This window comes from Mastomys coucha, unplaced genomic scaffold, assembly GCF_008632895.1.
Source record: "Mastomys coucha isolate ucsf_1 unplaced genomic scaffold, UCSF_Mcou_1 pScaffold21, whole genome shotgun sequence".
In the NCBI taxonomy this organism is placed as follows: Eukaryota; Metazoa; Chordata; class Mammalia; order Rodentia; family Muridae; genus Mastomys; species Mastomys coucha.
In genome coordinates this window covers 16,552,914-16,580,309 of record NW_022196904.1, presented here as the reverse complement: position 1 = coordinate 16,580,309, position 27,396 = coordinate 16,552,914, and the positions used below count along the sequence as shown (strand labels likewise).

General features: G+C 52.8%; 2 protein-coding genes and 2 pseudogenes across 3 annotated transcripts in view; 2 read left to right on the top strand and 2 right to left on the bottom strand.

Annotated features, from left to right (window-relative positions):
- Exoc3l2 (exocyst complex component 3 like 2) overlaps positions 1–14,052 on the bottom strand; it is a 31,765-nt gene extending 17,713 nt beyond the window's left edge. Inside the window, exons 1-3 of the mRNA XM_031385563.1 lie at positions 13,865–14,052; positions 6,969–7,505; positions 2,603–3,197 (exon numbers count right to left, since the gene is read on the bottom strand). Coding sequence (XP_031241423.1) covers positions 2,603–3,197; positions 6,969–7,488 — 1,115 coding nt within the window. The 5' untranslated portion in view covers positions 7,489–7,505; positions 13,865–14,052. The remainder of the gene's footprint in view (positions 1–2,602; positions 3,198–6,968; positions 7,506–13,864) is intronic.
- On the bottom strand, positions 7,640–13,744 carry LOC116100296 (annotated as a pseudogene).
- A 2,272-nt stretch (positions 14,053–16,324) lies between the features above and the next one.
- LOC116104427 lies at positions 16,325–16,462 on the top strand (annotated as a pseudogene).
- Positions 16,463–18,535: 2,073 nt separating this feature from the next.
- The window catches only part of Mark4 (microtubule affinity regulating kinase 4), a 34,548-nt gene continuing 25,687 nt past the window's right edge, over positions 18,536–27,396 (top strand). For both annotated transcript variants that reach the window (XM_031385560.1, XM_031385562.1), the window contains exons 1-2: positions 18,536–18,930; positions 25,092–25,292. In XM_031385560.1, coding sequence (XP_031241420.1) covers positions 18,880–18,930; positions 25,092–25,292 — 252 coding nt within the window. In that variant the 5' untranslated portion in view covers positions 18,536–18,879. The remainder of the gene's footprint in view (positions 18,931–25,091; positions 25,293–27,396) is intronic.

Here is a 27,396-nt window from a genome sequence, read left to right as displayed (position 1 = left end):
GAGACAGAGAGACAGAGAAAGAGCTACTATTTTTGTTTGTTTGGTTTGGTTTGCTTTGTTTTTTGAGAAAGGGTTTCTCTGTGTAGCCCTGGCTGTCCTGGAACTCACTCTGTAGACCAAGCTGGCCTTAAATCCAGAAATCCACCTGCCTCTGCCTCCCAAGTGCTGGGATTAAAGGTGAGAGCCACCTTGTAGCTCCATGAGATCTACTTATTTTAAAACCTATTGCATGTACTCATGGTTAAAGGGGACAGGCATGTCACGTGCATGTGGAGGTTACTAGCCACCTCTGACATCTGTTCTCTCCTTCCACTCTACCACAGGTCCCAGTGTCCCAACTCAGGCTTGCATAACAACAAGTATCTTCACCCCTGAGACACCTTGCTCGCCCTTACATTTTTATTTTATTTGGGACAGGATCTTTCTTATAGCCTTGGATGTCCTAGAGGACACAGACCAGGCTGTCCTGAGGTCTATCTGCCTCTACCTCCCCAGTGCCTGGAATGCAGGCATGGGCCATCACAACCTGCTGTATTATAGAACTCTAAGATTCAGTAATACTGAATCTGAGGGTCGGTGGGACAGAGATTTACAATGCCAAAATCTTGGGACTGGTATGGTGGACAGCTGGTCCCATTCATGTCATGAGTAGTTCATCAGAGACCAGAAGGGTCCACAGCACTGAGCTACTAGGAGGGCTGTGGACAATGGAGCTGAAAACTCAGAATGAGAACACACCATGGTGTTCTAGATTCTGGGTCTGGAAGGACCACAGTGCTAAGATCTGAGGTCCCCAAGAGGCAAAGCACTGAGACACAGATCACTGGGTACAGTCATGCTAACACCACAGGTCTGGGGGAATGAGTGCTCAGATGCAGGGAATAAAGAAGAGCCAGGATGCAGGGCAGTGATGGAGCACACCTTTAATCCCAGCACTTGGGAGGCAGAGGCAGGTGGATTTCTGAGTTTGAGGCCAGCCTGGTCTACAGAGTGAGTTCCAGGACAGCTAGAGCTACACAGAGAAAATCTGTCTCAAAAAAACAAAAAACAAAAAACACCCCCCCCCCTGAAAAAACAAAACAAAAAACAAAGAAGAAGAACAAGAAGAAGAGGAAGAAGAAGAGGAGGAGGAAGAGGAGGAGGAGGAAGAGGAGGAGGAGGAGGAGGAGGAGGAGGAGGAGCCAGGATGGGGACCCCGAGGCCATCAGCACAGTCTACCAAGGTTCTGAGACTGAAACAATCGACAAAGTTGGTGTAGGGGTGGATGTGAATAAGATAAGGTCAATGAGGGTCAATGACATGTAGATGGTCCCACATTTGTTAGGGTCTGATAAGTCAAGTGTTGTAGTGTTACACCTGTAATCCCAGCACTAGGGATGTCCTAGTTAGCTTTAACTGCCCACTCAACAAAACTTGAACCCAGAGAGGAGAATCCTCTGCTAAGGAACTTTTCAGATCAGTGTCTGAGGGAATGTCTTGATTGTTTACTGACATAGGAGGGCCCAGTCCACTGTGGGTGGCCCCATTCCCTAGGCAGCTAGTCCTGAGTTATAGAATTAGTTAGCGGAGACACAGCCTGCCAGGCTGCAAGCAACATTTCTCCACAGTGAACTGCTCCACTTCCTTGGCTGTGAGTTCCTTGGTCAGAGGTCATGCTGAGGGACAGTTAACCAGTCTACCTTGACGTTCCTGCTTGAGCTCCTGCCCTGGTGTTCCTCAGTGAGAGACAGTGTGGCCTGGGAGCTGAAATAAACCCTTTCCTCCCTTAAGTTGCTTCTGGTCAGTGTGTAATTTTTGTCACAACAAAAGGAATTGAAGAATAAGGGATGGGCTGGAGAGATGGCTCAGCGGTTAAGAGTACTGACTGTTGTTCCAGAGGTTCTGAGTTCAATTCCCAGCAACCACATGATGGCTCATAACCATCTGTAATGGGATCCAGTGCCCTCTTCTGGGGTGTTTGAGGACAACTACATTGTACTCATATACGTAAAATAAATAAATAATTCTTTAAAAAAAGAATAAGAGAGGTAGAGGAAGATCTATCTATTCAAGGTGAGCTTTCTGAGGCATCAGTACTGAAAGCACTGATAGTTGTTAATAGGGAGGGGGGCGGGAGAGAGGAGGAGCTGGGGCGATGGCTCAGTGATTAAAAGCACTTGCTGTAGTTTTTGGTTTTGTTTTGTTTGTTTGTTTGTTTGTTTGTTTCGCAGTAGTTCCCAGCCCACATTAGGCAGCTTACACTGGGCTGTAACTCCAGCTCTGGGTGAACACAGTGCCTTCTGGTCTCTTTAGGCACCCGCATGCCTAGGGGGATACATATGCCCGGATACACATGCATATAAACAAAATATTTAAAAAGAGAGAGGGAAAAGAAAAAGAAAAAAAGGCTGGGTGCGGCAGCGCTTACTTTTTATAGGAACCCTCAAGAGACAAAAGCAAGCAGATATCTGAGTTCAAGGCCAGCCTCGGCTACCTAGCAGGACCCTGCCTCAGAAAATTTCAAGCCAGCCTGGGCTACTTGAGACCCTATCCCCTAAATTCAATATCTTGAACAAGGTGCCTGGGTTTAAGGTGCGCGCGGCTCGGGGAGCCCCAGGCTCACCTGGGGTACACATGATTGTGCCAGTGCAGCAGCGCGTAGCGATCCGCCAGCGGGAGCCTGCGGCGCGCGGCCGCCCCGAGCCACTCGGCCAGTGCCTCGTGGTAGCCGCGCAGGTAGACGGCCCCGGCGCGCAGCCCCGCAGGGTAGGCGGGCGCCAGGCGACCGCGCACTGCGGCCACGTCCTCCAGCAGGCGCGCGCGCAGCGCCTCCAGCTGCCCGGCCAGCGCCCCGCGCGCGCCCGGCGCCGCCGCCTCTTCCAGCCGTTCGCGCGCCGCGCGCGCCACCGCCTCGGCCCAGTGCGCGCGCAGCTTGCGGGCCGCCCCGGGGCCGCGGCGCGCGTCCGCCGCCTCCTCCTGCAGCAGCACGAGACCCAGCTGCGCCACCGCGCCTGTGCCGGGCCCCGGGGCGGCCAGCGCCTCGCGCACCAGCGCCCAGAGCTCGCGCTGCAGCGCCTCGTACAGCAGCGCCACGTCCCGCGCGCGCCGCCCCGCGCCCGCCTCGGTCTCCGCCGCCGGCGCCTCCGCCTCCAGCTCCAGGATGTGCTCGTCCGCTCGCGCCAGCTCGCGCCTCTGGATCAGGCCCAGGATCTCCAGCACTGTGCAGTGGGGGGTGAAGAGAAAGGGTGTTGGGAAGCGCGGCACATACCCCAGTACCCGCAAAGTGAGGAGCGGGGGATGAGGAAAGAGTCAGGGCTTGCCATCCAAAATGAGAGGGTGTCAGGACTTGGGACAGATCCACTAGTTCCCTCCAAAATGAGAGAGTGAGGGTGACGCTTGCCTTTGACCTCAGCAACTGCACTAAGAGACCAGCCTGGGATACAGAGTTGAGGACGTGTCACAACAAACCAACAAACAAACAGGCAAGTGAGATAGTTCAGTGGACGAAAGTGCAAGCTATCAAGCTTAACGACCCGAGTTCCATCTCCATTCCCAGGACCCACATGGTAGAACTGATTCCTAAAAGATTTCCTCTGACCTCCACGTATGTATGTGCGGTGGTACGTACAGCACGTACACAAGCGCGCGCGTGCCCGCGTGCCCGCACATGCACAGTGGGGAGAGGGAGGCAGGGAAGGAGGAAGGAAGGGGGCTGCCTACAATCCCAGCTCTGGGGAGGTGGATGCAGGAAAATAAAGAAGCCAAAGTCTATCTTGGGTACATAGCAAGTTCGAGGCCGTTCTAGGAAATACAAGTCTCTGTCTCAAAAATAAATTAACAACAAAGAGTGAGCGTTCCCAGAAGTGAGTAGCTAACATGAGAGAAGTCGAAGTCGGAAGGGAGAAGATGGAGGACTGAGGCCAAGGATTTTGGAGATGAACCTGCCTGGGGGCCAGAGACCACAAGAACAGCAAGTGACACGAAGTGAGAAGAGGCACTGGGTAAAGTTGGATGGATGGTGTGTTGTCGAATCTGTCATCCTAGCACTTGGGAGGCCGAGGCAGGAGGACTGCCTTGAGTTCCAGGCTTGTGTCCTGAGCCCCAGGCTAGGCTGAGCTGCCCAGGGAGGAAGCAGGAGGTGAGGGAGTTAGGGGAACAGTGACAGAAGTGGCCCGGGATGGAGGAGTGTTTGGCCACAAGAAGGGAAAACACACTGGGGTGGAGGAAGGGGCTGGGACGCACAGAAGGGTCTCAGGTGTGGCTTGTCGGGGAGGGAAGTGAGAGAAAGTAAAAATAAAAATAAAAAGAAAAATAGAGCCATAGAAGAGGGGCAAGGGACAGGCTGGGCAGGGAATACTCTATACTGAGTGGAAATGGGGTCTTCAGTGTAAGATAGCTGTGAGGGCAAGGTCACACTCTACAAAGATGAGACTCACTGTAGGAAGGGGAGGCATAGGTTTGAGAGGACTTAGGTAGAGGCCAAGAGGGAGGAGGGTCCCGTTGGCCAAGAGTTACCCTCAACACCCCCCCCACTTCCTCCCTGGCAGAGGAGCTATTTCCTGAGCTGGGCTATTTCTGCCCATCCGTTTCCAGAAGGCGGGGGCTCCAGTCACCCCCTCCTCACCTCTCTGCAGTGCCCTCCCAGTCCCCAGGGAGACTGAGCTGAAATAGCCTCTGTCCAGGATGTGGAGGGCATCAGAGGACAGAAGAGGCTCCAGGAAGGTCCCCTGACTCTGATGCATGAGTGGGGGTGGGGCTGAAACGAAGGGGGTATTGGCACAGGGCTGGGGAGTAGAACGGAGTTTGGGGGAGGCTGGGGAGAAGGCAGAGCGGCTGGAGACATTTTAGCAGTAGAATGAGCTTGCCAGTGGGATTTGCAGGCTGAACAAGAAAGCCAGGTCCCATGGGAGCAGATACGTAATCCTGTCTACTGGGGAGGCCGAGGCAGGAGGGAACCTAAATTCAAGGCCAGCCTGGGCTACTTTGTGAGACTCTGTCTCAAATTGTGAAAACAATACAAAAAGGAGCCAAGTGTGGTGGTACACACCAGTAATCCCACGACTCGGGAGGCAGAGGTAGGAAGATCACCCCTGAGCAGAAGGCTAGCCTCATCCACAGTGTGAGCTCCAGGCCAGCCAGAGCTACACAGTGAGACCTTCTCAGAAACCAAACAGGAGAGACCACTGGAGTTAAAAGCACTGGCTGCTCTTGATGAAGACTCAGGTTCAGTTCCCAGCACCTGGATGGTCCTCACAACTGTCTGAAACTTCAGTTCTAGGGGAGCCAATGCCCTCTTTTGGCCTCTGGGGGCACTGTATATATGTGGTGGGTGCATAGTGCCAAGCTCAGCTGATGATGATGATGATGATGGTGGTGGTGGTGGTGGTGGTGGTGGTGGTGGTGGTGGTGAACAAAATCCCCAAACACAAAAGGGTAGAAAGCCATAGATTCACTCTCCTGTATTGCAGAAAGGGCTGGGCAGTGGTGGTGCAAGCCTTTAATTGCAGCACTCAGGAGGTAGAGGTAGGTGGAATTTGAAGATAGCCTGGTCTATAGAGTGAGTTCCAGGATAGACAGGGCTACACAGAGAAACCCTTTCTAGAAAAACAAAACAAAACAAAACAAAAAAGAAAGAAAGATAATTGAATTCCTATCTTTATATTTTTGGTTGCAGCCTATCCTTTAATGGCTGAGCCATCTTTCCAAACCTTGTTTTCCCCTGGATTCCGGAGATGGAATTCAGGTTTCCTGGCTTTCCCAGCTAAGCTGTCTCCCGGGCCCCAGGAATTAAGAACAACGTGGTGATGACAAGTCAGGAAGAGATGCTGAAGAAGCATTGGGGTATAACATGGGATTGGGGTTGAGGATGGAGAGGGGGTGGGGATTAAGGATGGCTGTGCCCCTTAGCAAAGCTATGGCTTCCAGCGTTCCAGGATTCCACATGTGACCTCAGTTGGAAATACACTCGTTTTAGAAGTCAAGGGCATAGATCCTAACCCAAAGATTCGTGTCCTCTAAGAACAGAACATTGAGGGTCAGTGAGATAGTGCAACAGGTAAAGGCACTTGCCACCTCTCCCCCTGGATTTACACAGTGGAAAGAGAAAATTGACTCTTACAAGTTGTCCGACTGCTCTCCTCCAGAGACAGACAGGCAGACAGACGGACAGAGACAGACAGAGCGAGGAATGAGAGGAGTCACAAGGATAATCCCACACAAGGACGGAAGATCCAGAGGACGAATTTCTGAAAATTTAAGGTGCCCAGATGCCCGACAGCCAGCCAAAGCTGGGAAGAGGCACGGAACGGTCCCCTGCGGGTTGCCTGAGTGGCTGAGTGGCGGGTGTTTTTGAAAAGCAAACCTGGACGTGAGGTTCAGAAAAGCGGCGGGGATGAGGATGGAGCTGTGCAGCCTGAGCTCCGACTAGGGTGGGGGTAGGGCTGAGCTCTGCTCAGGGCCCGGCTGTTAGAGTCTGGGGTGGGAACGAACCCGACCTGCACTGAGTTCAGGATCATGGGGTGCATGCTAGCTGCAGTTTCATTGAGTGTAAGACATGACAGAGTGACAATGGCCTTTGCAGTTACTGTTAACACTTTGTGTGAGTGTGTGTGTGTGTGTGTGCGCACACACACACGTAGGAGTCAGAAGTCAACCTGGAGAGTCAATTCTCTCCTCCTACCACTAGATCAAACTCAGGTCATCAGACCAAGCGGGTTAAGTATCTCCATCAGCCGGCCCCTTTTCTTTCTTTTCTTTTCTCTCCCTTTCTCCCTTTGCTTATGTGATTTCTTAATAAAATTCTTATCACTATTGTATGTGTGTTGGGGAATGTGCGCTCATCTGTGTGTGTGTGTGTGTGTGTGTATGTGTGTGTGCGCACGCGCGCACATACATGAGACTTATCGAGACACAATCCCCCAGGGTTGATAGATACAACGGTGAGGCGAGGCACCCCCCACCCCGAATCTGCATCAGGGGTCCCCACTCACCCGATAGTGGTTCCTTTATTTTGGGAGGCTCCGGGACTTTGGGTGGGGGCTCAGGGGCTGCCTCGCCTGCAGGTACCAGCCTCTCCGCCAGGGATGCCCGCCGGGGCTTGGGCCCACGCCCGAGTCTCAGGAAAGCCAGTCTTCGAGCGGCTTCCCCAGCTGGCTCCTCGTCGCCATGGCTTCGGAACCCCTGAAGCCGGTTTAGGAGGCCGAAATCTGCTGAGCTCCTCCGTATCCCCGGTCCCAGCACACGGCCCAAGAAAGAGCGGACTTGCCCGTCCCCGGGGCTGCCTGCCCGCCTGCCCGGGGTCCAGCCCAGCCGGAAGGGGGCCAGCCCAGCCAGCTTCTCCAGCGTGGCCCGCCGGCGGCACGATGTCCCATTGGGCAGTGTCCCTAGCTCCCCATCCTCTTCTTCCAGCGTTGGAGTGTCTTCAAAGGGGTTTCGAGAGGATCGCAGGGGCAGAGTCCCTGCTCGCGGCACCTTAGGGTCTCCCACCCCCAGGCTCTTCAGGATTGGCATTTTTGACAGGCTGGCACCTGAAGAAAAATAATGACCGAGGTGATGTTAGTGACATTGTCCCTGTGTGCTGAGGACTTGGAATAGAAGGTGCCAGGCACAGGTCCCACACTTTGAAACATTAGAGGCTACAAACCAGGCATCCTGGCACACCCTAAATTCCAGCATATGGTGCTGAGGCAGGGGAATTGAGAGCTCGCTTCAGGTAAACAAGGGATGGTATTGAATCTCAAAACAGTCAGACAAAGCTGGTTGTGGCAGTAACCCTCTGCAATCCCAGCACTGGGGAGCTGGAGGCAGGAGGATTACCCAGCCTTGGCTACACTGTTTAGGTTTTTGTTTGTTTGTTTGTTTGTTTTTGTTTTTGTTTTTTTTTTGACCAAGTCTTGATTTTTATTACTTAAAAAAGTTGCATATTTCTTTTGCTTTCTGACTCTGTGCTTGTACCTCCAATACCTTCTTTCTTTCTTTCATTTTTCTTTTTCTTTTTTTTTTTTTTTTTTTTTTTTTTTTTTTTTTTTTTTTTTTTTGTTTTGTTTTTTGTTTTGTTTTGTTTTGTTTTGTTTTGTTTTGTTTTTGTTTTTCTAGACAGGGTTTCTCTATATAGCTCTGGCTGTCCTGGAACTCACTCTGTAGACCAGGCTGGCCTCGAACTCAGAAATCCACCTGCCTCTGCCTCCCAAGGGCTGGGATTAAAGGCGTGCGCCACCACCGCCCGGCACCCTCAATACTTTCACAAGGATTTTCTGCTCCCCAATAAGGAAAGCCTGCTTGCTCCTGTCGCAGACACACTTGACGTCCATGGGACCCTCATAGGCCCTGCCGATGTGCTTCTTAGTCTTAGACGATCTCATAAGGACTTTGGGTCTCACAGCACGAACCCCTCGCAGTCTGCCTGGGCACATACCACGTGCGGATTTAGGCGCTTTCCCAACGTTCTTGGTGTAAAGGTAAACAATCCTGTTGCCAGGAGGCTTGAGATGGCTTAGATTTGTTAGAAGCTGTGTCGTAGGAAAGCCTACGACGGTATGTCAAACACTGAGCGCCTCTAAGCACTAACCGTCCCCTGTTACTTTTTTAAAGCCAGCTTGAACTAAACTATATGCCTTTCTTTCTCTCACACACACAATCTCTCTGTCTCTCTGTCTCTGTTTCTCTCTCTCTCTCTCTCTCTCTCTCTCTCTCTCTCTCTCTCTCTCTCTCACACACACACACACACACACACACACACACATACATACACACACACTGATAATATTAGGACAAAAGGGATGTGTGTGGCAACATAGCCCTATAATCCCAGCACTCAGGAGAGAGAAACAGGAGTATTTACACCTGTTCAGCAGCATGGTCTACATAGTGAATTGCAGGCCAGCAAGACTAGATGAAACTCAATTTCAAAACAAACAAACAAACGAATAAACAATTATGAGCGAAACTAAAAATATAATGGAGGTTTGGCTCAGTTGGTAGAGCCCCTGACTGCCGAGAATCCCCAGTGAGGAGCTGGGGGAGTGTCTCAGTGGTAAAGGACCTGCCTAGAATCCCCCAATGGGGGCTGGGGGCGTGGCTCGTGGTTAAGGACCTGCCTAGAATCCCCCAATGGGGGCTGGGGGCGTGACTCAGTGGTTAAGGACCTGCTAGAATCCCCCAATGGGGGCCGGGGGCGTGGCTCGTGGTTAAGGACCTGCCTAGAATCCCCCAATGGGGGCTGCGGGCGTGGCTCAGTGGTTAAGCACCTGTCCAGTATGGAGAAGGCTCTGAATGTGATACTCTCAACACTGTCAAAAGTAAGAAACTTGCTAGGCCTCGAGATCCACTCTGCAGGCAGTGGGAATACAGCTGTGACTAAGTTATACCAGGCTCTGCCCTCACAGGGTTCACACCATCCCAAAGTCCTGTCCATCTCTGAGTCTCCCTCTCTGGTCCTTTATCCCTCCTTATGTCCACGTCGCAGCTGGAACCCATAACCATTTCTCTGCCCCAAACTCTGGTGTTTTTCAGACTGTAGTACAGACTGGCCTGAAACTCTATGTACCTTAGGATGACCTCAAACTTGAGGTGGTCCTCCTCCCTCAGTCTCCTAGGTGTGAGTGACTACAGCTGTAAGGTTCTTTTCATTTCTGAGGCAGAATTCATTTAGTCGAGGCTAGCCTGGAACTCCCAATCCTCCTGTCTCCACTTCCTGGATTACAGCAGTGCACCACCATGCCCCTTCAGCTTCTTGGATCTTGTAGCTCAGCTTTGAAGACTTCACACAACAGCAACCTGATCCTCCCTCTCCCGAACTTTCTTCTTCCTCCTCCTCCTCCTCCTCCTCCTCCTCTTCTTCTTTTGGTTTTTCAAAACAGGGTTTCTCTGTATAGCCCTGGCTGGCCTTGAACTCAGAAATCCGCCTGCCTCTGCCTCCCAAGTGCTGGGATTGAAGGTGTGCGCCACCACTGCCTGGCCAAACTTTCTATAGGTCCCCATAGCCCTTGGTGCAATGTTCAGGCTACCCCCACCATCCATCATAGCCCAGGGGTCTGCCAGCCATACACCTCACTGGAACTACTAACTCTTTTGGTTCCTTTTCTCTGGGTATCATGTCTGCTTGTCTCCTCACATGGAGCCAGCTCTCCACGCTTTGGATCTCAGTCCCAAAGCTGCCTCCTCCAGGAAGTCCCCCTGACTGGTGAGTCTTTTATAACCCTTGGGATCCCTGAGTTCTCTCTGTGACTGTCTCTGTCTGGGGACAGATCTGCATCCGGACTGAGAGCCTGGCAAGGGCAGGGCCGGGCCTGTGTCATTCACGCCTGTGTCCCTGGCGCGGAGCATAGCTCAGGCACTCTGGAATGGGTGCTAACAGGAAGTAAAGGAAGGAAGGAGGCAGACAGGCCATTCCTTGGGGGGAGGAGGTCATGAGGAGCAGGCCGCACAGGACCTGAACTCTGTGACAAGGGACTTGGATTGTTTCCCAAGGGCACTGGTGAGCCATAGAGGCACTTCGTGTTACCTTATTTTCCATATTGTGTATAGGACTCAGGGGCCTGGTGAATGCTGGGCCCGTGTTCCACCACTGAGGTATGGCTCAGCCTCGTGTCATCATTTTATCAGTAGTGTGTGTGTGTGTGTGAACGCAGTCACCGGAATGCCACAGTGCTCATGTAGAACTCAAAGGACAAGTGTGGCCGTCAGTTCTCACCTTCTAATGTGGGTCTGACTCAGGTCAGCGAGCTTAGCGGCAAGTAACTACCTTTGCCCACCAAATGTTTAGAAAAGTATTAAAAACAAAATTAATGTTCCAGTGCAATAACTCTCATATATGATCTCAGAGATTAGGAGGCCGAGAGGAGAGAGGGTCACCCTCAGGTGAAAGCCAGCCAGGGCAACGCTGGATGTCCCCGGGATTCAGAGTAAGACTTGTCTCACAAAACAACAAAGCCGGAGGCTGCAGAGGCAGCGCAGTGGCCAAGAGCACTAGCTGAGAGCCTGGGTTCGATTCCCACCACCCACATGGCAGCTCACAACCCTCTGAAACTCCAGCCCCAGGGGACCCAACGGCCCTGTTCTGGCCTCTTTGAGCACCAGGCATGCAAGTGGTGTACAGACTTACATGTAGGAAGAACGTGCGCACACATAAGATAAAATTACAATGAAGAAGAGGGAGTGGTTTTCAGCCATTCAAGGTGTCCCTTTCCCTTTGCTTAGGTCACGAACTTGTGATCTTTATGGATGCATAGCCACACCGGGTGTGGTTCACTTGGTTTAAGGGCTGCGTAGTATTCCAGACAAAATAGGCTAAATAAACCGTGAGATGTCCATCTTTTCTCCCCCATGGGATAGACCCATAGGTGGTTTTGAACTGAGCAAGTATGTGAGGGGGTGACTGGGGAGGCATGGACCCATGGACAAGACTCCTTGGAGAGAGAGAGAGAGAGAGAGAGAGAGATGGCTGGGGGAGGGGCAGCTTCCAGGCTTCCAGGCTCTAAAGCTCCATTGTAGCTTCTTAGTCCTTCTGTTTCTAAGACATACTGTTGTCAACCTCCCTCTAGTCTCCTCTGTCCCCTACCCCCAATGAGGCAGTCACCATAGTGACGCTCTGCTTGGAGCCCCCATGGAGGTATAAAATCGATGCACACATTCCCCCCCACACACACACCCCATGCACATACACACACACACTATGCACATACCGATTTATTAGTCTTCCCTTTTCTGGAAGGCTTCCCGTGCCTCACCTAAAAATGGCTGGGGAGTAGGGGGAGGGGGAGAGGATGGCAGGTGGCTCAGTGGATAGAGGCACTTGCCACCAAGCTTGACAACCTGAGTTTCATCACTAGGACCCATGAAGTAGAAGGTCTGAACGAACTACAGAGGCTGTTTTCTGACTTCTACCTGCGCACTGTGGCATGTGAGGCCAAGCCGCGCGCACACACACAAACAAACAAACGAACAGTAAAGAAATTGGTTCTCTCCCTTCTTTCCTCCCTCCCTCCCACCCTCCGTCCCAGCAACGGTTCTAGTATCCCCACAGACTACTCCCATCCCCGAAACTGCTGGATCCAACCGAATCTAATCCTGCCCAGACTTTATCTGCCACCCACTCAACCGGTCTAACCCCCACTCCCAGAGCTGGCTCTGGGACCCATCAAACTGTTCCCAGCATATTCCCAGCACACTCCCGAACTGGCAGCAGCATTTACCCCAAACCTCGCCCCCCCCTTCCCCTTCCTGGCTCCGACACCTCCCTCTGCAACCTGGCTCCAACATCCTGCCCTCTCCAACGCCCTCCGCTGCCTCCCGGTGCCCAGGCCCCTGACTCACTTCCGAGCCTAGCGCAAGCCCCCAGCCTCCCGCTTCTGCAGGATGTCTAGGCCACCAGCGTTTCCCTCTGCCGGCCCCTCCTCCTCTTCCTCGCTGCCAGCCTTTCCCCAAACCCTCCTCCTCAGAATTCCTGACACCCTCAAGTCCCCAGCATGGAGCCGGGTGTGGTGGCTCAGCCTCCCTTAATCCCAGTCCCCGGGAGACTGGGGCCGGAGGACTACGTGCTTTTGAGATTCTTGAAATCCAGGTTTCACAGTGAGACCCTGTGTACAGACAATCACCGAATGGGAAGATTTTGCCTTTAATCCTGGCAACTCCGGAGGTCAACCTGAGTCACGTGAGATCAAAACATCAAAAGCCAAGGCAGGGATGTGGCTCAGTTGGTAGAGTGCTTGTCTGGCTTGCAAGAAACCCTGAATTCTCACCCCAGCAGCGGTGCAGGCCTATAATCCACGCACTCTGGCGAGGGAGGGCAAGACCAGAGCGCCAATACCAAACTTGGGCGTATGGAAATTTGTGGCCAACCTGAGCAACATGAGACCCTGTGGGAAAGTTTTTTTTTTTTTTTCTTAGTTTCTCTACACAGAATTTCTCCTGTAGCCTTCGATGTTCTGCAACTCACTCTGTAGACCGGGCTAGCTCTGAACTCATAGATCCACTCGCCTCTGCCTCTTGAGAGCTGGGATTAGAGGTGTGTGCCACCACTGCCCAGCTGAAAAAATTTATTATTATTATTATTCTTTTTTTAAAAAGTCATATTCGGAAACTGATCGTTTTAGGTTAAGCATCCTTAAGCTTGACTCTGACAGCAGCATCACCAGCCGGGGCAGCCTCTATATCCTATCCTATCCTCGCTTGCTCACTCTCTCTCCCTTTATTTAATTAGATTAATTAATTAATTTTGTGTGTGGGCACGCGTGCCATGGTCTTTATGTGGAGGTCAGATGTGAAATTGCAATAGTCAGTCCTCTCTGCCTTGTGGGTCTCAGGGATGGGATCCAGATCCTCGGGCCGCAAGTGTCTACCTGCTGAGCCATCTTGACAACCCTTCCTTCTTTCCAATCTATCTATCTATCTATCTATCTATCTATCTATCTATCTATCTATCTATGGAGACAGAGTCTCAATCCCTAGTCCAAGCTTGTTCCAACTGGCCAGCCTCCTGCCTCAGCCTCCCCTCCCTAGCCCTGGCCCTGCAGGTATGAGGAGCCTGTAGCTGGGCTTTCTGGTTACTGCAACCCTCCTCACTGGAGGCAGCCAGGCACTGGATGCCCGTTCCATGGATGTCCCCCATCCAGCATCAGAGTGTCAGAGTGCATTAAACCTAACATCCCCTGTCTCCTTCTGCCATGAGTGGTCTCCAGATCTCTACCTCTAGTCCTTCCTACCTCTCTGGAACTCCAGAGCCCCCCAGGTCCCGCCTGCCGTCCGCCTTCTCCACAGCACTCACCATACCCAGCCTTCAGCCTGCCTCTGCTCACCCAGCCCTCCTGCCTCCAGGGGTCTGGGTTCTGATGAGGTGTCCCATCTTTGGAAGAAGTTGGGGGCATGCATTCTTCACCCCGACACTCACCTTCTGTCTGTGCCTGTCCTTCTGTCCCCTCTTGCTGTCCAGTCCCCAGACTACTTGGGCCAGGACTGCTGAGAGCTTGGATCTGGGGGGGGGGGTTGGAGGAGGACAATTTCCTGTCAGGAAGCCCCTCCCTCTCTGGGGCCAGGGGCTGGAAGGCCCCATTATCTGTCTGCCCTTCTAGGCCAGGCTGTGGTTAGGCCCTGCTGTGACAAGGGCCACAGACCCTTGTCCCCGCCCTTACCCCCCCCCCAGCTTTGCCGGAATCTGCCCGCCCTCCTGCCTGCTTTTCACGCCTCCCAAGGTAACAACATCATCCTGTGTACCCAGGGGAGACACCCTGAGCTGGACAGGGGCCCGCAGCTGAGCTCTGGAGTCATGGAGGTGTGGATAGGGTCTCAAGGGAGCATGTGTCCCTCTCATATCCTCTGCTGGGGGACAGGATTCAAACAAAACTCCCCTGGCCCCAGAGGCTGGACCCGGGGAACCAATGGATAGCCCTGGCTATCAGCCAGTGGAGCAGTGGTGGCTCACCCCTTTAATCCCAGCACTGGGGAGGCTGAGGTAGGTGGGATCTCTGAGTTTGAGGCCAGCCTGGTCTACAGAGTGAGTTCCAGGACAGCCAGGGCCTCATAGCAGGATTCTATCACTCCTCTGCCTCTGTCCCCACTGTAAGCCAGGCTCCCGGGGACCTAGCTGTGTTGTGTCATAACCGCAGAGCACATTCCATCAGATGATATATTCAACTGTATCTCTCTCCTTTTTTGTCCTTTTGAAAGAGGGCCTCACTGTGTAGTCCAGGCTTGCCTGGAACTCACAAAGATCCTTCCTCCCAAGTGCTGGGATTGAAGGCGTAGGCCACCATGCCTGGCTCTTCTTTGCATATGTGTGTTGGGGGGTGCTGGGGAATTGAACTCATGGCCTTGTGGACGATAGTCATGTACTCTGCCATGACATTGCTTTCCAGTCCATATCTGTCTCTTTTACAGATTCCCCAACCCCCTCACTCCAGAGTGGGTGCAGTGAATCTGACATTTTTAAAAAAGTGTATTACTTATTTATTTATGTTTGAGAGTGACTACAAGGGTCACGGGCATGCAGTGCCCAAGCCGTCTAGAAGGAGACTTGAGACTCCTGGAACTGGAGTTACAGATGGTTGTCCACTGCCCTGTGGTTGCTGAGAATTGAACCCCGGTCCTCTGCAAGAGCAGCCAGCGCTCCTAACTGCTTGCTGAGTTAGTTCTCCATTCTCCAGCTCCATGTCCACACTTTTATGCCTTGTGGTTTAGTGGATCTTTGTGCACTCACAGGGTTGCAGCAGAGAGTGCTAGCCTCCGATTCCAGAATATCTCCGCCTCCTTGAAGAAAACCCTTGGATTCCAGCAGCCCTCCCTCTCCGACTTTCCAAAGTCCCGGGAATTCAGGAATCCAGGGTTCCTAAGTCTCCTGCTTTTGAACATTTCATAGCAACCATGTTGTACGGTGTGACCTTTTGTGTCCGGCTCCTTTTACTAAGTGTAACATTTTCAAGCTCCGTCCACGTTGTAAGCCTCAGTCTCCACCCTTGGAAACGGAGTTTGGGAATCACTGGAAAGGGGAACAGAAAGACCCTGAGTGAGTAGAAAGGTAACCATCTGCCCCCTCGTGGTTTATGTGAGTACTGCAGCTGTCAGAGCCGGACCATTCCACCTCAGGGACCCTATCTTATCCTGAACAACCCTTAGAGCTACAAACCTCCTAGAAACACACTCAGAGTTCTTCCCTTAATATTTTCAAGTTACCACTTTTATTTGTTTATTTTAAAGCAGGGTTTCATTATACGGCCAAGGCTACCCTAATAAAACTCACTCTGCTGACCAGGCTAGCCTCAAACTTAGAGATCTGTCTGCCTCCGCCTCCCAAATGCTGGGATGCCAGACAATGTTACCAGCCTGGCTTGAAGCATTTTATCTATACATGCACTGTGGGTTATGTTACACCTGGCTGTACTATTATTGAGAAAAAAATAAATCACTGCAGTTAGGAGATGAGGGTTCTAGGCTGGAGAGATGGCTCAGTGGTTATGAGCACTGACTGCTCTTCCAGGGGTCCTAAGTTCAATTCCTAATAACCACATGGTGGCTCACAACCATCTGTAATAGAATCCGATGCCTTCTTCTGGTGTGTTTGAAGACAGCTACAGAGTACTCATATATACAGAATAAATAAATAAAATCTATTTTAAAAGGAGACAGAGAGGGGGAGAGGGAGGGAGAGAAAGAGAGAGGGGGGTGTTCAAATTCCCAGCACTTGTGAGCCTGAGGCAGGAGGATTGAAAGTTGGAGGTGAGCTTGTGCTACATAGTGAGACCACACCAGGTGTTTGTCTCACATGAATAAATTCAGTATTTGGGAAGCTGAGACAAGAGGTTGGCCTGAAGTCCAAGGTCAGCCTGGGCTACAGAATGACACCCTGTCTTAAAAAGTACTTACCTGGAAGGGGAGTTAGTGCAATTGAAAAGGTGGATTTCTCAGGGCGAGGTTTCTCTTAATTGCTGACCCCTCAATTTCCCCAATGTGGAACTGACTGCATAATTTGTAGTGGAGGAGACTGTGTTCTCCAGTTAAAACAAAAGAAAAACAAACAACTCCCAGAAGGATAACTGGGTGTGGTGCTCACACCTGCAGACTCAGCCTCCCAGAGATGGAGGATCAAGGCCGACCTCAAGAGAAGGAGAACTTCCAGGAGGCCTGGGTCACATGATAACCAGTCTCAAATCAATTAATGCATAGGGTTGGCTCCAGGGGTGAAGGCTCTGCTTGCCTTTGAGGCAGGTGACCCAAATTTGATCCTGGGGACCCACAGAGAGAGGAGACAGCTGACTTACAAAACCTGGCCTCTCACCATCACACATGTCCTGCTCCCAAAAATTAACAAATTGTTCAAATATAATAAATAATGCCAGCCCTGTCACTCACTCTTACCTTGGGCCTTTTCTTTACTTTTATAGCTTTTATGTTTACTTTATGTTTTTGGGGGTTCTGCCCCCCCCCGTGTGTGTACATGCACATAATGACTGGGGAAGCCAGAAGAGGGTGTCAGGTCCCCTAGACCTGGAGTTACAGATGGTTGTGAGCCACTATGTGGGGGTCGTTGGAAACTGAACCCAGTGTTCCTAACTGCTTACTTGCATGCTTGCACAATTTAACTTTTTAAAAAAAGATTTATTTATTATTATATGTAGTATGTGTAAGTAGCTGTCTTCAGACACACCAGAAGAGGGCATCAGATCTCTTTACAGGTAGTTGTGAGCCACCATGTGGTTGCTGGGATTTGAACTCAGGACCTCTGGAAGAGCAGTCAGTGCTCTTAACTGCTGAGCCATCTCTCCAGCCTGCACAATTTAACTTTTAAAAATGTTCATGCTTAATAGCCAGTCCTATAATCAGCTTGCTTGAGCTAGTTCTAGCACATGGCTGTTGTCTTCTGTCTCTTTGGGCTCTCATTCTGTCTGATGGGGTCTCGTGTAGACCAGGCTAGTCTTGAATTCACTATGTAGTTAAGGATGATCTGGAACTTCAGTCCTTTCCAGGATACCACCATCCTTGCAACATCTAATTTTCACAATGGGAAACTGAGGCTCACGAATTTCTAAGACAGCAAGACAGTGGGCTCTGGACCTGGGTGATGCACTTCTTACACACACGCGCGCGCACTTCCTTTCACCACACAAGGCACTGTGTGTTCTCAGCACAGCCCTCACCCGCCTCCAGTGTGTTTACCCCTGCAAGGCAAGTCAACACCTGTTTGGGCTTCCAGCTAGCCAGGGAGGCAACCGAGGTTCGCTCTCCTTCATTGTACAGGCTGGGAAAGTGAGACCAGCCGGGGCTGACGGTTATCTACCCTCGCCCCACCCGGGGCTGAAGCTCAGGATGTCCTTGAACCCTTGACCTACTTTACCCCAGGGACTGGCTTCAATTTTGGCTTTTCTTTTCTGAGACAGGGTCTTGCTGTATGTATATGGTCTCGAACTCACAGCAATCCATTATCTCAACCTTCTGAGGGTCGGGATGACAGGAGGCATACACCCTTCTCTCTCTCTCTCTCTCTCTCTCTCTCTCTCTCTCTCTCTCTCTCTCTCTCTCTCTCTCTCTCTCTCTCTCTCTCTCTCTCCCCCTCTCCCCCTCTCTCCTTCTCTCCCTCTCTCCCCTTTCTTGCTGCCTCTCCTTTATTCCTGTCCTCGGCAGACTTCCAGTCCTGGAGTTTCTCTTTGTCTCTTTCGTTCCCTCCCTCCTCCTCGGCGTCTGATTCTCTCTCCTCCCTGTCTTTGTATCTGTGTCTCTGTCTCTCAGTCTCTGGGTGTCTCGTCTTGTGTGTCTCTCTGTCTCTGCCCCCTTTCTGTCCGTCCTTTTGTCTCTGTCCTTGGCTTCTCTGTCCCTCTTTGTGACTCTGCTTCTTCCCACCTCGTGTCTGTGTGTCCCCTTTCCCATCTCTCAGCATCTCCCTCTGCTCTCTCCTCAGCAACTCTCCGCCCGTGACTCCGATTCTCCTGTGAGAACTTGCTGGAGACCGGCACGCCCAGACCTGCCTCCGCCCCCGGAACCCGGAGCCGGCCCAGGCCTGTGCCTTTAAGAGCCGGCGGCGGGGGCGGAGCCTCCTCCGGCCCCGCCCTCCAGCCCCTCCCCCTGACGTCCCTTCCTCCCCAGCCCCTCGGTCGCCTCCCTCCGCCGCCGCCCCGGGCCGGCTCCGAGCCCCCTCCCCGGCCCCCGCCCGTGCACCCTCCCGCCTGCCCGCCGCCCAGATGGCGCCCCGGGTTCCCCTTGCACGGGGCCACTAGGACCCTCGGTGTCTTCTCCCCTCCCCCGTCCTGCCCTCTCTCGCTCTCGCTCTGCGAGGACTCGGGCGTCCACGGCGCCCAGCTTTCGAGCTCGCGTCCCCAGGTCGGCTTGGGGGGGGAGGGGAAGAGAGGGGACCCCGGGATCCCCACCCCCCCCCGCCCGGCCGCCCCTGTCCCTTTCCCTCCTGGGACCCCAGAGAAGATGTCTTCGAGGACGGCGCTGGCCCCGGGCAACGATCGGAACTCGGACACGGTGAGTGGGGCCCAGCCCCTTGGGGAACCCTGCCCGAGTCCAGCCATAGAACCAACCCCTCGCCCTCCCGGACCACTGACCCCGCCAGTCTCGACTCCTTTCCCGGCTCCGCAGCCCAGACCGACGCTTCCCATGACTTTGAGGCCTCTCTGCTCCCTCCTCCCCACCGCCCCAGCCCAGCCCGACCCCTAGGGGCGTCCCTGTCTTTGGACCCTTCTCCGGTCCCTCTGCAGAGCGCTTCCGCCCGGTCTCTTCCCTCCAGGAAGCCCCCTCCCCTGCCCGCCGGCAGCCCCTCCCTTCCTCGGCTGCCCGGTCTGTCCCCCCACCTCGCCCGCTCGCCCGCAGCCTGGCCTCGACTCTTCCCGGATGGCACGGGCCCCTGTTCCCCGAGGCGCAGCCCTGGCTCCCCCCTCCCCCCTCAAGGCCCGACCCGGTCTGGCCCTGCTGTCCTCCCAGCCTCTTGCCAGGTCGGGGTGCTGGCTTCCCCCTGCTCCCCCTGGCCAGTCCTCAGCTCCGCCTGGGCTCCTGCGAGTTGCCTCCCCCAGGAAGCCAAATGGCACCTGGGCCCAGGGCCCTGCCCGCTTCCTTCAAGGTGTCTCCACTCCCTGGCCTGACCCAGCTGTGCCAGGTTGCCCTGTCCTTGGATCCTAGTCGCCTCTGGGGTCCCCGTGGTGCGACCCGTCCAGTCTTTCTAAGGGAAGCCCTGGCTTCCAACCTGCGGGCTCCCATCCTGGGCTAGGGTTCCAGGCCCCAGACCAGGCTGACTCCGGCCTCCTCCTGAGACTCTTCCCCAGTCTCACCTCCTCACCCCCTCCTCACACCCCATGCTCACCAGAGCCCCCTTTCCTTGCTGGATGTTGGGCGTTCTGGAGGAAGCCCCCCTCCCCAGCTTCCTGCCCAACACAGGCCCTAAGCCTTCCCAGCTCCCTTTACTCTGCCCATGCCTTTGACCTCCCCCTGCCTTTAGCCCGGACATCTGGGACTTTACTGAGCCCAGATCCTCTGGTTCCCATCCCGGGACCTTCCAACCCCCCCCCAGCGGCAGGACCCTGCTCCCATTCCCATGATTCTGACAGCTTTCCAGGTGTCTAAAAGTCAGCTCACCGATTCATTCTCGCTTATGTCGGTTCCTCCACACGCCACCCTCTCACCACCTTCAGCGCAGAGCCCAGCCACACACTTTTTTTTGTTTTTTGAACAAGAGTTTCTCTATGTAGACCAGGCTGGCCTTGAATTCACCGAGATCCACCTCTTGAGTACAGCCTTAGGCTTTTATCTGTGTTTCTAATTCATATGGTAGATATCGGATAATGCCCCTCTGGCCCTCTCCCCTGTTGGCTTAGGTTTCAAGTTGGAGGTTTCAACCAGGCCAGAGAGGTACATGGTTCCTGAGTCTTGGGTTCGAATGCCGCCTTCATGTGCCAGATTGCATTGTGTCTTCAGGCTATTGGCTCTCCTTCTCTGAGCTTGATTCCAGCCTTGGGAAGTATGTGTGTGTTGGAGGGGTGGGGGGTAACGGCCAGAGTCCCACAAAGAATTACCATGTGGGTGAAGGCTGGTACATAGGCGCTCATGGCTTTCAGCTGCTGGCATGACTGTGGATCTGAGTCAGAAGGCGGTGTGTTCTCAACTACAGCTGTCATTAGTTGTCAGGCAGGCTCCCAGAGTCTGCTCCAGCCTCAGTTTCCTAGTAAGTGGGTTGATGGGGGCACCTTCCTGACAGGGACTTCTTCAGGTCTCATGTGGTGATTATCGATACCTTATTTACTCAAATAAACTGAGATTCACATCACACTACCCTATGTCCTCAGGCCAGTGACCTCACCTCTCTGAGCCTCTTCCCTGCATTCCTGAGATTGTTGGGGTATAGTGGGGGGTCCTGAGATGGGTAGTTCTGTCCCCTGACTCCAGTCTCTGAAGATAACTTTTGTCTTGTCTGGAGTGATATCTGTCTCTTTCTGCAGTCTGAGGTTGCAGACCCCTCCCCTGCTACCTGCTGACCGTGTGACACACACACAAAAGGTCACATTCTTCTACACCATCTTCTAGAGCTTCAGAGACCAGGGCCAGCTTCCGTGTGTTCCCTAGCAACAGGCACCAGTCTGTCCGTCAGGAGGGATCCAGAGGGATCCGGGCCAGCTGGTGGTATGGGCCAATTTTAGCTTCTGCCCCTGACCCCTGGGGGTTTTGTCGTCCCCTGCCCCAGCTACCCCCTTGTAGATGTCCCTCAGCCATGCAGCCTTCAGTGGAGTGCCTTCCTGTGCCTGAGGGAGCCCCCTGGCAACACCCAACAGGGGTTCTTCTCCAGGCTCCTAACTCAGCAAGGATCAGAGACTTTATCTTCCATCTCTACCACCTGCCTGCTGCTCTGGGGGCCCTGAGCCATGAGCTGTGGTGGCAGCATGTGGGAGGATGAACACTCAGGAGCCTGAAGCACTTTCCCTGCTTGAGCCTTGGGGAAGCCTTCCAAATCTGGGCTTGAGAATGGTCACTGTGGCTGGACCCACAGGAGCTGGGGTGTGAGTGTCATGAGCCGAGGACAGGTGAGGGGTGAGGGTACCAGTCTTGGGTAATCTTACCCTACTTATTGGCTGTGCCAGGGGCTGTACCATAGTCTAGGGCTCTGCCCACCATATCCACAGGACAGGACTGAGAGTTAAAGCCAGAGTTTTCCACATGCTAGGCGGGGCCTCTACCACTGAGCCATACCCCCAAACTCTCACTGGGGATTCTAGGCAGGGGCTCTACCACTGAACCACACCCTCAGCCCCTAATTAACAAGTTCTCCTCAGTTCTTTTACTTGTCTCTGAGGCAGTATCTCACTGAGTTGCCTAGGCTGTCCTTGAACTCACTCCATTGTTCAGATAGACCCTGAATTTAATATTGCCTCTGCTTCCCAAGTAGCTAGGATGACATGCCTGGTGGGCACCGTCCTTGTGAGGAAGCTGGGTCCATGTGGCTGGCTCCTATCTATCCAGCCTTTGTTTCTGCGTAGGCTGTGGGTGTTCAGGACCTTCCTCACTGGGCTCGGTTGGGCACTGAGTGTAGGTGAGGGGCCTGTTTGTACAAGACCTGGCCGATGGTATCATCCTTCTAGTGAAAGCCGCATGGCAAGCAAGGGTGGTAGAGACAATCAGTGAGTTCAGCTCCTTGGGAAACCGAGGCAGGAGGATTTCAAGTTTTCAAGATTTTATCTCAAAATTCAAATTAAAATTAGGGCTGGGAGGAGGGATGGGGAGATGGCTCACTGGGTAAAGTGCTTACTGTGCAAGTATGAAGACCTGGGTTCAGATTCCAGCACCCATGTAAAAACTGGGCATGGCAGAACATGCCTGTAACCCCAGCAGTGGATGGGGGTGGGCAGTGGGTGGGGGTGGGGCAAGTAGAGATAGGCCGATACCAGGTGCTTGTGGCCATTCAGTCTAGCTGACATGGCAGTCTCTTGGTTCAGTGTAGAGGGAGTGTTTCAGTGGAGGGTAATAGAGGAAAATGTCCAAAACTGACCTCTGACCTCCATAGGTGAGCATACCTGCACACACATATATATACAGAAAAGAAGTGGGTACTGGGGACATAATGCAGTGGTAGAGCCCCTGCCTAGAATCCCCCAGTGAGGGGCTGGGGGCATGGCTCAGTGGCAGAGCCCCTGCCTAGAATCCCCAAGTGAGGGGCTGGGGCGTGGCTCAGTGGTAGAGCCCCTGCCTAGGATCCCCCAGTGAGGGGCTGGGGCCGTGGCTCAGTGGTAGAGCCCCTGCCTAGGATCCCCCAGTGAGGGGCTGGAGGCGTGGCTCAGTGGTAGAGCCCCTGCCTAGAATCCCCCAGTGAGGGGCTGGGGGTGTGGCTCAGTGGTGGAGCCCCTGCCTAGGATCCCCTAGCGAGGGACTGGGGGGTGGCTTAATAGAGTAGCATTTCTCTAGTATATAAGAACTACACAAAAAAAAAGGAGACAAAAACAGGTGTAGAAGCATGAGTCACTCTAATGTGATACTTATAAGGAACATCTGCTTGCTAAAATGGTTGCATTCAGATCTCAGCTCTAGGCCTCAGTTTCCCCCGCCTGTAAAATAAGGACGATGCTACACTGGCTTTCCATGCTTGTGAAATGCAGGTCGTTGCTGTGGGGTGGCCTGGCAGAGCTTCCTTGCCACTGGTAGCCCAGGCCTCGGCTCACTGACTGTCCAGCCTTCTCACTTCCTCCCCGTCCTGTGTCCTGTTTTCCCCCAGCCATGAGGAGGACATGGAGGGAGATCAGCCAGGACCTCTCAGAGCTGCAGCCAAGAAAGGAAGGCCCAGTCCCTGGAGGTTCCCAATCAGGACCGGGCAGATGGGCCTGAGCAGGTCACCTCATTGGGGAGGCTGAGGAGGGACAGGCCGGCAGGAACAGAGGAGTTGATGGTGTGGGAGATGGCAGGGCCCGGTGGGTGTCACTGTCAGGAAGGCGGGCAGTCAGGATGAAACAGTGTTTCGCGGGGAGGTGGACAGAGTGGCTGGGGCTACATGTTGAGGCTGGATAGAGAGTTCTGCTGTTAGAATCTGGGGCAACCGTGATGGGAGGACAGTGCCCCCAATCCTTGGAATATGATCTAAGACCCTCCCAGAAGCTCCCAAGGTGTGACCGTTCCAAGCTCTGTTTCTCTCCCTGTAGACATGAGCTGATGAGGTTAACTGTAAAAGTTAGGTACAAGCTGGGTATAGTGACAAAGGCCTGCCACTTCTGCACTTGGGAGGCTGAGGCAGGAGGATCAGGAATTCAGGGCCAGCCTGGGCTACATGAGATCCTGTCTCATCTGTGACATGAAGCCTGACATACATGTAATTCTAGCCCTTGGGAGGCTGAGGCAGGAGGATTGTTACATGTTCTGGCCCAGCTTGGGCTCTAGAGTGAGGCTCAGTATCAAAAAATTAAAACTAAATAAACACGTCAATAAATAGGAAAACACAAGAGATTAACAACAAGCTGAACTGGAGGAAGACTAATGACAGGGAGTTTGAGGCCATCTTCAGTTACATATTAAGTTCAAGGCCAGCCTGGGCTGCATAAGGCCCTGTCTAAAGAAAAAAAAAAAGAAAGGAAAAACATTGCTAAAATGCATTGTAACGTTTTCAAACCATGAAAAGCTGGGACGTGGGTATTGAGGAGACCACTGTAAAATGTCGAGATGGCCAGCTGGGCATGAAGTAGAGACATGTTCACAGGATGTAAAGTCGAGGGGCTGGAAGGGCAGGTGTGACACAGGCCTGTAATCACAACACTGGGTTGGCCAGTGTTGGGGTATCAGGAGTTCAAGATTACCTTCGGCTACATAGTAAGTTTGAGGGCATCCTGAGCTACCTGAGACCTTTTCCTATCCTGCCCGTTAGCCCACCCCAAGAAAAATAGACTTGGGGCTGGCCCAGAGGCATTGACAGATGAGCTAGGGTGTTGGGATTTATGCTTGCCGGGGTAGGGTGTTGGGTCTCACTGAAGGTTGAGGTCAGTGGTGTTTAGAGGAATGTAGTATGGAGGTGCTAGCAAGACTAGGAAGCAAGAAGGAGGGAGCTGGCAGACAGGTACATCTGAGACCTCCGTGGTCCATCTCAGAGGCCCCCATTGTGTGTACTGCTAGGGACAGAAACTGGGGACAGAACCCTGAGCCTTGTGCCAAGGAGCCAAGTGCTCCACCCACCACTGAGAGTGTTCCCCAGCGATTGGTTCTTCTTGAGATGGGACTATGTGGAGCCCAGTGTGGTCCACAGTTATCATCCCAGTTATTGAGAGGTGGAGCCAAGAAAATGGAGCATTAAGGCTGCTTTCAGCTACCCAGTCAGTTCAAAGCCTACCTGGGCTTCAAAGGAGCCTGTCTCATCAAAACAAGAGGAGTAACTTGCTCTGTAGCCCAGGCTGGAACTCTGTGTAGTGGAGGATGATCCTCCTGCCTCGACTCCCAAGTGTGTGTCACGCCTGGCTTATTTGGTGTTAGGAAGGAACTCGAGGGAGCAGCAGCCCCTGCGGGAGACCCATGTGGAATGAGAAGGACCTAAAAGGATGCTCTTTCCTTGGCCTAAGTTTGCAAAGGGACTCTGGGGCACAGTGGCCAGAGCTCCAGAGAGCCACCCTGGCCCCAGGGTGTCACTGCAGTGGGAAAGAACAGGGATGGCTCACATGTTTCTCTCCACACAGCATGGCACCTTGGGCAGTGGACGATCTTCGGACAAAGGGCCATCCTGGTCCAGCCGTTCCCTGGGTGCCCGTTGCCGGAACTCTATCGCTTCCTGCCCTGAGGAACAACCCCATGTGGGCAACTACAGGCTGCTAAGGACCATCGGGAAAGGCAACTTTGCCAAAGTCAAGCTGGCTCGACATATACTCACGGGCCGAGAGGTAAATAGAGGTGACTAAGGGGCTGAGGTTGGTGGCGGGGGCTGGGGGAATCAAGAGGCAAGATGTGATGTGAGGTTAAGGCTGGTCCTAGCTGGCCTTCTTACCTCAGAAAATTGCCCAACTTGCTCAGCATGTAAAGGAGGTTTTGTTTTGTTTTGATGCATGATTTCTCTGTAGCCCTAGCTTCCCTAGAACTTGCTCTCTAGATTAGGCTGGCCACAGACTCAGAGATCCATCTGCAATGCCAAAGGAGGCCAGAAGGCGACAGATCTTTTGGAGCTGTAACAGGCACTGTGGGTTGTCTGACAGGGGTGCCGGGAACCAAGCACAGTCCCGTGGAAAAGCAGCAAGCCATCTCTCCATCCTCTATGTGCTCAAAATTGTCCAGAATAGTCCCAGAAGGGAAAGAAAACCAGTTAGAAAGGTCCTTGAATTGTCCGGAAGTCCTAGGTGATAGGTGTTACCTTCCTGCCTGCCTCCTTCTTGGGTTTTGTGTATTTTTATTGAGTTGTTTGTTTGTTTGTTTGTTTACTAGGTGTGTGCATGAGAGAGAGACCAGAGCAGGACTTCAGATGTCTTTGGTTTCCACTTGTTTGCCTTGTGATGTGTTCTCTTACTAATACTAAGCTGGGAGCTTGTGGCTTCAGCTAAGGTGGCTAGGCAACAAGCTCAGCATCTACATTCCTGCCCTGCTTCCCATCCCAGTGCTGGATTCTGGGATCTCGTGGCCATGTCTAGCTTTTTTTCCCCCGAGACAGGGTTTCTCTGTATAGCCCTGGCTGTAGACCAGGCTGGCCTCGAACTCAGAAATCTGCCTGTCTCTGCCTCCCAAGAGCTGGGATTAAAGGCGTGTGCTACCACTGCCTGGCTTATATCTAGCTTTTTTTTTTTAAAGATTTATTTATTTACTTTATGTGTATGAGTACACTGTAGCTGTATAAATGGCCATGAGCCAGCATGTGGCTGCTGGCAATTAAACTCAGGATGGCCCCGCTCGCTCCGGCCCCACTCGCTCCTGCGTAATACACTGTAGCTGTCTTCAGATGCACCAGAAGAGGGCGTCAGATCTCATTACAGGTGGTTGTGAACCACCATGTGGTTGCTGGGATCCGAACTCAGGACCTTCGGAAGAGCAGTCACTGCTCTTACTTGCTGAGCCCTCTTACCAGCCCCGTGTCTAGCTTTCTTATCAAAAGTGCTGAGAGTTAAAACTTAGTTCCTAGAGCTTACGAGGAGTAGGTGCTCTACCTGAGCTCCAGCCTGCCTGCTCATTTCTTTCCCCAATTATTTTATAGATTAATTTTGTTATTTGATAGTTTCATACATGTATATAATATATTCTGTTGGTGGTTTTTTGTTTGTTTTTGTGGTTGTGTTGTGTTCTTGTAAGACAGGGTCTCACTATGTAGTGCTGGGTAATTGCCACACAGACCAGGCTGGCCTTTGAACACCCAGAGATCTGCCTGCCTCTGCCTCCTGAATGCTAGGATTAAAGGTATATGCCACCATGCCTTGGTTCTTATTTTAAACTAATTTTTTATACAATTTATTTTTATTTTACATTCATTGGTGTTTGTCTGCATGTCTGTGTGAGGGTGTCAGAAGTCCTGGAACAGGAATTACAGACAGTTGTGAGCTGTCATGTGGATGCTGGGAATTGAACCCAAGTCCTCTGGAAGGGCAGCCAGTGCTCTTAACCACTGAGCCATCTCCAGAATCTGTTTGTGTTTTAAGAAACAACTCTGGGCCAGGCGGTGGTGGAGCACGCCTTTAACCCCAACACCTGGGAGGCAGAGGCAGGCGGATTTCTGAGTTCGAGGCCAGCCTGGTCTATTGAGTGAGTTCCAGGGCAGCCAGGGCTACACAGAGAAACCCTGTCTCAGAAAAAAAAAAAAAAGAAAGAAAGAAAGAAAGAAAGAAAGAAAGAAGTCTGACTCTGTGGCCTCAGGCCCTCATCCTCTTCTCTCTGCTTGTTGACTCTGGGTTCCATGTATGCAGCACACTGGTACATTCTGCCTGTTTTCTGTATTTATTTGGCCACATAAGCAGTAGGTCTACAGTACGAAGTGTGCCTAGGATCCCCCAGTGCGGGTGGGTGGGGTGG